At 41.8% G+C, this 9309-nt stretch overlaps 1 protein-coding gene across 1 annotated transcript in view; it reads left to right on the top strand.

Annotated features, from left to right (window-relative positions):
- The window catches only part of SLC15A4 (solute carrier family 15 member 4), a 56079-nt gene extending 46981 nt beyond the window's left edge, over nt 1-9098 (top strand). The window contains exon 8 of the mRNA XM_034791274.1: nt 7510-9098. Coding sequence (XP_034647165.1) covers nt 7510-7658 — 149 coding nt within the window. The 3' untranslated portion in view covers nt 7659-9098. The remainder of the gene's footprint in view (nt 1-7509) is intronic.
- The last annotated feature ends 211 nt before the right edge of the window (nt 9099-9309 follow it).

Here is a 9309-nt window from a genome sequence, read left to right as displayed (position 1 = left end):
TGTATGTGCCCTGCTGCTGTGCCTGCCCCCGCCTATGTACCCTGCCAAAGGTGACTGTCCTGTCCAATTACCAACCCCCTTTTTCCCCCCCCCCTCCAAAAGAACATGATGGAAACAGTAGTTAACAGAAACATATTTTTTATTATCAACTACACATGGGACTGGGAAGTGAAACTTGGACGGGGGCTTGTGTCAGGCGGGAAGGAAAGAACTTGTCAAACTTTGGGGAATGAGAGCCTTCTGCTGCTCGAGCTCTCTGCAGGGGTGGAGTGAGAGTTAGCAGGGACTCTGCCGCCTCTCCTTCTGTGCACTTTGGGTGAAGGGAGTATGGGACTTGGTGGCGGGGGAGGGCGGTTAGAGATGGACTGCAGCGGGGCTCTGTCCTCCTGCCTCCGTTCCTGCAGAACATCCACAAGGCGCCGGAGCGTGTCCGTTTGCTCCCTCAGTAGTCCAAGCAGGGTTTGAGTCGCCTGCTGGTCTTCCTGACGCCACCTCTCCTCCCGATCCATGTTGGCTTGGTGCATTTGGGACAAGTTCTCCCGCCACTGGGTCTGCTGTGCTGCCTGGGCTCGGGAGCAGGCTATAAGCTCTGAGAACATGTCCTCCCGTGTCCTCTTCTTCTTATGCCTAATCCTCCCTAGCCTCTGGGAGTGTGATGACAGGCTAGGTTGTGAGACAGTCGCAGATGGGGCTGTGGGAATGGGAAAAAGGGAGTGAATTCCTCAGAAAGATAAATGTAGTTGTGAACAAAGAACATAGTCTTTCTCTGTGAACAGGACCATGCACAGCACCTATCACATGCGCACTCAGCACAAGGTCGAATTCTCGGCCTTCGCATTCAGTGTCTGGGGTTTTGCAGAGCACTTTTGAGAACCCTGTCAGGACAACGGAATTGCTCTTGCACGCAGACATGGTAAGCCGTAGATTCGTGGCAGCTTAAAACTTTAATATTAGCAATGGCCTCATTTCACATTGAAATCAATGTCGGTCCCTGCTGCCAGCAATCCGGCAAGCAGGAAGTCTGCTCCTGTCCCACACCCTCGCGGCTGTCCCCGGGAACGATCCCTTTCGGCTGACCCTCTCCCGCCTCCACCGCGTGGCTGCAAACCAGCGGTTACAGTTCTGTAAAGGAACGGTAAAGCAGTCCCAACACTAACATTCCCCTACCTCATTCAAAGCAGGTCATCATGAGCGACATCACCCTCATGAGGATCTCTGAGAGCGACAGACAGAGAATGCTCCGGGAAAGCCTTCAAAGACCAGGGCCGTATGCCGCCATGCTGTGCCAAGCAATGATTCCGGAGTACTTGCTAGTCTCGTGGCGCGGCAACGTGTCCTACTACGGAGGACCCAATAAGGCCGCTCTCCCCAAGAACCTAATGCAGCGGATTTCAAATTACCTGCAGGAGAGCTTCCTTGAGATGTCCCAGGAGGATTTCTGCTCCATCCCCGGACATATAGACCGCATGTTACTGTAGCTGCAGTAGCAGGGACTAAACAGTAGAGCGGCTTGGGCAGGACAATCATGCAAAACCGGACATTGCTAGATTTTTTTTCAATAGTTGCACTGCCCATGACTGAACCGTAAAGTTAATCAAACTAATCATGAGAAACCCATTTTTTAAATTGTTAATATTCATGTTCTGTTACAAATAAATGTTTAGATGTTTACAACACTTACTGGATGATCCTTCACCAGATTCTGTGTCCGGGGTAACGGCTGGGGAGGGTTGGTAGGGGATCTCTGTAAGGGTGATGAAGAGATCCTGGCTGTCGGGGAAATCAGCGTTGTGAGCGCTGTCGACTGCCTCGTCCTCCTCATCTCCTTCCTCATCTTCCCCGTCCGCTAACATGTCCGAGGATCCGGCCGTGGACACTATCCCATCCTCAGAGTCCACAGTCAGTGGTGGGGTAGTGGTGGCGGCCGCACCGAGGATGGAATGCAGTGCCTCGTAGAAACGGGATGTCTGAGGATGGGATCCGGAGCGTCCGTTTGCCTCTTTGGTCTTCTGGTAGCCTTGCCTCAGCTCCTTGATTTTCACGCGGCACTGCGTTACATCCCGGCTGTATCCTCTCTCTGCCATGTCTTTAGAGATCTTCTCATAGATCTTTGCATTCCGTCTTTTGGATCGCAGCTCGGAAAGCACGGACTCATCGCCTCACACAGCGATGAGATCCAAGACTTCCCGATCAGTCCATGCTGGGGCCCTCTTTCTATTCTGAGATTGCACTGCCATCAGTGCTGGAGAGCTCTGCATCGTTGCCAGTGCTGCTGAGCTCGCCACGATGTCCAGACAGGAAATGAGATTCAAACTGGCCAGACAGGAAAAGGAATTCAAATTCAAATTTTCCCGGGGCTTTTCCTGTGTGGCAGTTCAGAACATCCGAGCTCTTACTGCTGTCCAGAGCGTCAACAGAGTGGTGCACTGTGGGATAGCTCCTGGAGCTATTAGCGTCGATTTCCATCCACACCTAGCCTAATTCGACATGGCCATGTCGAATTTAGCGCTACTCCCCTCGTCGGGGAGGAGTACAGAAGTCGAATTAAAGAGACCTCTATGTCGAACTAAATACCTTCGCGGTGTGGACGGGTGCAGGGTTAATTCGATGTAACGGCGCTAACTTCGACATAAACGCCTAGTGTAGACCAGGCCTTACAGTCCAACCTAAGCCATACGTTTCACTGTCAGTTGAAGTTAAACAAAATCATTGGCACCAGTAGGTGGCACCTTGGAAATTTCATAAAATCATTTACAGACTTCAGTGGCTTGATTAGTTACAGCAAGAAGAGTGTGTGAAAGATTTAATAAATTAGGTTAACATTGATATGCAGGTGCAGTTTTATGAACCCTCTAAAAATTATGCCTAAAGTTAAACTTGGTGTTGAATTTTTTTGCCCTTTCTGCTAGATCAGATGTGATGTAGGCTTTTTTTAACAGTCTGTCTGGAAACTGCATTTATGCCATAAGTTGGCATCTTTATTTTACAAGTTCCTTCTTTAAAAACAGATGGCCAAAAGCTTATTCTTTACACAGGAGTCATCACGAATACAAAATTTATTCCAAAAACAGAGGTCCTGCATCTAGTTGTGCAGTAGTAACAAGCATTTTGTTTTGACACACCTGTAACTGTTGAGTTTCTAAGGATGTGTATTTTTGTCATGGCTTTCACAGGAGTAATCTTTATGTTGTAGAAAATATTTCTATAACTTAGCATTTTGAGATTTTCAGATGAGGTGAATGGGAAACTTTGTTTTCCCTGAGATTCTTGAGCTGTCTGGGAAACCCCATATGCAGTGTTGTAATCGTGTCGGTCCCAAGACTTTAGAGAGACAAGGTGGGTGAGGTCCAATAAAAGATATTACCTCACCCACCTTGTCTCTCTCGCTAAAACCTAGGCAGCGTAAGAGACTAGTAGAGCAACGGTTGAACAACAGAGGACCAGACCAGCAAATTCTCAGTGGGAGACTTAGTTCCTCTGGGGTTGATGTTTGTTTATCCTGAATATAAAAAGACTTTAAAACAAGTTGTTAATATTGGCCAAGATTTATTCTGCCATGGCAACTTTGGTGATCAAATCTGTCCATTCTTACAGCATACATATAATTCAAGAGATGTGCACTAAATATGGAGGAAGTTACTAGTTATAAAATAACATTTGTCATACTTGACATTTTTAAGTAGACATTTTCCCCCCTTTTCTAGCAAGATCCATCCCATCTTGTTTTCCTTTGGTTCTGATAAAACCGTCCCAGAAAAGAGAGCACCCCCATCTAAAAATGTAGATTGGCTCAAATGCTTCCTGTGTTGATTAAGACGGAAAGGTGTTGCCTCAGGTGGCTCCTTTGGTCAGCTGTGTAGAATAAGCTGGGGTGCTCAGTCCGCTTCCCAGTGTTACCAGGGAGTTACCAGAAATCCCTATCTATCTTGGCCCTAACGGCAGCTGCAGAGCTCTAATCTCCCCTTGCATTCCCAGAGTTTGTACCTTGGAATCGGGGCTGAGGCCTACCAGTGGGGTGGCTTTGGTTTGTAGTATCTTGTGTTGCTGCTACGTGGACTGTTACTCCAGTGAATAAATAGGGCTTCATTTTTTTTTTAGTGCTATCGAGTACTTTTCAAAGTATTAAATTCACTGTTTATTTTAAAAATATTTTAGCAAATGATGTATCAAATTTTAAATTAGTAAGACCTAGTAAGATCTTCAGGGGCCCTGCCCATCAGTTGTGAGACTGAAGCTTTATTGTGAATGAAGGGTTTGTGAATTTTTCATTAGATATTCTACAACTATAAATTTTTAAAGAAACGCAGTATAAACTAGCAGCATTACATGTTCTCCCATGTGTTCTCTCACTATTTCCCATTGATGGCAGTAGAACACGCTGTCTGCTGGCACTTAAGCGTTGATTGCTACATTGAAATGATTAAATTATTTCTGTGATAACTCCATGAAATCTTGATTTTTAACATCCCGTCCCACAAAGGAAAATTACTACTTCTGCTCTTCAAATGGAGTTTTGAAAATATATTGTATTTTAAATGTCAAGAGAAGACTGCTTTTGCTTTTATTGCTTTTTATTATAAACTCATTTAATTAGATCTTACGTTTCAATAATGACAATAACTTTATCTCCACACGTATGTGTACGCTGCATTCAAAGCTTGTAAGGATTGATGTGCGCTTCTCTATTTCTTGCTTCCTCCTTTCACTTATAATAGTCCAATTGGCTGTAGCTCGTGGCATGTTGGAAGCAAGCCATAGTGTATTGTTCTTGAAAATTCAGCAATAGTAGGAGCTTATTTCTTAGTAGAAGGATAATGTTTTACCAATGAGCTTCCTTAATTTAGAAGTATTTAATGTGCCACAAATCACTAGCTTAAAACAACTTTGAGGAAATGTCAGAGGTGAATTGAACCAGAAAGAAGTTCCACATAGGAATCCATCCAGCTAACTTTGCTCTGAGAGGGTTGAAAGAGAATTGCAGTAATGGCTTGATATGAATAATGCTGTTGAATTTTTCATGATAGCATTCATTTCTGTAACTTTATTTCCCCATTCGGCTGAGTAGGGAGGAGAGATTGAGGCCTTCAGAGACACAGGCACCATGTAACATTGAACAAGGCTAAGAGGTTGTCTAAAGAAATTGTAGTATATGAAATTCAGAATTCTGTTTATGCTTCGTCCATTTCAATGATGTTATAAAACATATGTTTTTACACTTAAGCTTTATAGTTTCACTATATTCTAGGAGATTATTAAAATTAGACCATTTACCATCTTCATTGCATAAACTTCTATTTTCCATGAAACAGCTTAGGTAGCATTGGCTAAAACCTGTGGATATATTTAATTAGAACACTGGGTGGCTAAAGGGTTAAAAAGAGAATGATCCAGTGGACCTAGAAGAAAAAATCTGCCTTGTATAAGGCTGTTAATGACTAGAGATAGGCAATGACAGCACAAACTTTGCTTTCACTGTTTGCTCTCTGTAAATAGGTTAGCAAATAGGATTTCTGCCAGGATTGTTCATAGAATGCCTTTTTAGTGAATATTGGAGACTATTCAGAGAAAGCAAGCTTTGATCTTGTATTTAAAAGTTCACTTTGGAGACTTGATTCTCAGTTACATATCCAGTTGGGTTAGAAAAAGACACCATATGAGTGGTAAAAAGCAACAGAGGGTCCTGTGGCACCTTTAAGACTAACAGAAAAGGTGCCACAGGACCCTCTGTTGCTTTTTACAGATTCAGACTAACACAGCTACCCCTCTGATACTTGACATATGAGTGGTATCATCCAAAGCTGCTCTGATCTCAAATATTGCACGTGCATAATGAACGGCTTCTAAACAGCGTACAGATCAAGGGTTTTTCCACACTGGAAGTGCTGCAGCTGCACCATTGTAGTGCCTAGTGAAGACACTAACTACACTGACGGGAGAGCCTCTCCCGTTAGCATAGGTCCTCCACCTCCCTGAGAGGCAGAAGCTATGTGAATGGGAGAAGCCCTTCCCTCGACGTAGCACTGTCTACACACCCCTGAGCGATGTTGTTATACCAACATAAGTTGGTAGTGTAGACCAAGCCCAGGAGTTACTTGTACAAATTTGTGGCAAGTGGATTGGAAAAAATAAGGTTTTTGACAATTCAGGTAATAAAAGTGAAAACGCATAATTTGTAAATCTTTCAGATCTGCATTACGTCTTGTATGCAGAATTGCTAGGAAGTTGCTGTGAAAATGCCTCAGCGGGTTTAAAGAAATATACAAAAAACAATGATGATGCTTTGAGTGAAGAATTAGAGGTGGAGGAGGTGTCCGGGCAGTTGGAAATGTTCCTCGCTCATTCCTTTGAATATACATTGGATTAGTTTTGGCCATACAGTTTTACATATGTCTGTGAGATGAAATCTTCAGTGACTTAAGTCATTTTCATATCAAAACTTTTTCTATATCAACATAATTCATTTAATTTTTTTTTACACTGATTACCTTTCTATTTAAGCAGTGAGCCATAAACCTAACCACTTGTTGATACAAATCTTGTTCTCACTCTCCTTGCAGGAGAATAAGATTGAAACAGAGCTTAATAAGTAAATGGACGGAGTGAGAGGGCACTCTCCCATTGAGGAGAAAATACATTTTGGGGGTTCTGATTTAGAATGAAGAAACTATAGCCTGTAAATTTAAAAGCACATTAAGTTCAGAGGCTTTTGTCTTACTCGGATAGCAATCTTGAGAGCATATTCGGCTTGTAGCATTTCCAGCAGGGGAGTTGGTTTCCTTTTTTAGCAAGATAGCTCTTTTTATTTTAAAAAAAAAAAAAAAAGGGGGGGGGGGGACTCTCTGTGGTCTCCTTTATTTAAATTGGGAGAAGAGCAAAAATATATTTAGATATGCATTTCATAGTTTTTCAGCTAACCTGTTTTATCTGAAGTATGAGTGAGTCCACAAGGCATTGCATAGGTACATCACTTATAAACATTTCTGGTTAGCACTTACATTTCTCTCTCCCTTTTAGGAGTTTATTAAATGAATTTGGGTTCTGCAGTAGTTGAAAATAAATTATAAAAAAGGAGGCACCTTCACAGCTTTCCTGTCTATAAGTCTACTTTTCTCAGGCTGCTAATTCTTTTTAAAAACTGTTTTGGCCTAAGGGGGCTTGTGCTCCCCTCTGTACACATGTAATTCCTGTAACATTAAGTGGGGTTGTATGCAGTCATTGAGGAGAAATCATATTGTGTGGGCTAAAGGGGTCTGCACTTCTCAAGGGCATTCCTGACTTTAAGAGGTACAAGCACAAAATACAAAGCACAGTTTGCAGGCTGTGTATTTTCCTAGAACTGCAATTTATATTCTAGATAATGCCAAAAACTGAAATACTGGTTACATGATGGAAATATGATCTGGTTCTGGTTTTGCCAACACCTTTTGCAGAGATAAATCTTTATTATAGGACTGAGCGGGATTGTATACTCCCTATATGTATTTACTTTTCCTCTCCAATTCTTTCTAGGTAACATTAATGGCTGCTTTTTAAACTATTACTTTTTTCTGCTGGCGGCTATCCAAGGAGCAACCCTCCTGCTTTTCCTTATTGTTTCTGTGAAATATGACCGTCAAAGATCAAGGACTAATGGAGTGACTGCTAATGGGAGGACCTGACAGTATCTGAAATGGAAGAGCAGTTTATTAGACCAGCACACAATAAATTAACTGGCAATGAACTGATAGATTGCGAGATCTTAAACTGTTCTCCAATGGGACTCTTTCCTTAAACTTGCATGTTACATGAGTTCTCACCCCTGCCCCTTTCCCCATAGGTAAGTGCCTTATGTTGGTGGGGCTTGTATGCCCTGTTGTAGAGAAAATGCAGATCTTGGAAGTGCATTAACTCTAGGTATTGAAGGCGCTGTGCTCATGCTGACATGTTGGGACTACTTAACATCTTTGGAAACGGAATATAACTAGTCAAAACTAGTAAGGAAACATTGTATAATGTGGCTCACCCCTAACTGAAGAACTTTGTTCAATGAAGAAAGGTGGATCTGGGGCGGGGGAACACTTTTCAGCAGTCTTTATTATGTTGAAGGCACCGGTTTTTCCCACAAAATGTTGTATTTCCTTGAAGTTCTGGTTACAGTTCAAGAGGCTCAGTGAAATTAGTAAGAGATCTCCTCCTCTGAATTTTTAAAAAATGGAGGAAACTAAATTCAACAGGTCAATTTTGGGACAAGCGGAGGCAATCTAAACTTTATAGGTCTGACTAGCCTGGATAAAAAGGGATGGCTTGTATGCAATTGATCTTTCATTGCAAATAGGACAAATGTTTTAAGCCTACACTTCAGTATTTAATATAAAATGGTCTTGGGTGCATTTAGACAATACAGTAGGTTATTTTGTAGCTGCTATCATTTTTGATACATGTTAGACACTTTTGGGGACTGAACTGGTTTTACTCCAGGGTTTTATTTTATTTTTTTTTTTTTTTTAAGGTCAGAGTTAGGTGTATTAGGACATTAGGGAAACTTGTGTCCTTTGAATAAGCAAGTCTTTTATCTAATGTTATCAGTTTCATTATCTCTATTTAAAGATCCTTAAATATTTTCAAGCGTGCGGAAAGAAATTGGAAACTGAATTTCAGTAGACTTCTCAGTAGATGAATGTGTAATATCAATTGGAGGTCTCTTAGCCCTAATGTCTTCAGTCCTGGTGTCTTTTATGTAACTCTTGCTAATGTGCTACAGGGCTAGAACCTTTCAGCAACACATTCCTATTATAGAGTAAATGTAGCTTTTACTCTTTCAGCCTGTTCAACTTTAATTGCTTTACCCTATTGTATTTAATACTGCATATGCAAGGCGATATGGAAAGCAATACTTTGCAAGTGATTATAAAGAAAACAAACTGAAAAATCAATATTTTATTAAACCGTTTAATGTGTTTGAGCTTTTACAGTTTCCTTTGGTGACCACATTTAAAATGTTAATTATTTTTTGGTACATAGAATGTCCTTTTAATGAGTTTACAAAGCAAAATGAACTCTTGTGCTGTGACTTCTGACCCTTTGTTCCTAGGTGAATAAAATTACACTGCAGATCTTCAGTGTTCTTTGGTCTTTATTTCCTCAAATGCATCTTGCAATCCTATTAATTGTGCCACCCCATGGAATGTGTATTAGAATGGGATGAATCTGGGAGTAATTACATATATTTGTCATCTTGGTGAAAGACCCACAAGCTAGTGCCAAACCTGCTGGGTGGAAGTCCCTAAATGCCTCCTGATCGTGGTGTAAGACTTGAACAGGATAGTGAAA

The sequence above is a fragment of the Trachemys scripta genome, chromosome 15 (genome assembly GCF_013100865.1).
Source record: "Trachemys scripta elegans isolate TJP31775 chromosome 15, CAS_Tse_1.0, whole genome shotgun sequence".
In the NCBI taxonomy this organism is placed as follows: Eukaryota; Metazoa; Chordata; order Testudines; family Emydidae; genus Trachemys; species Trachemys scripta.
This window is presented reverse-complemented; position numbering and strand designations above follow the sequence as displayed.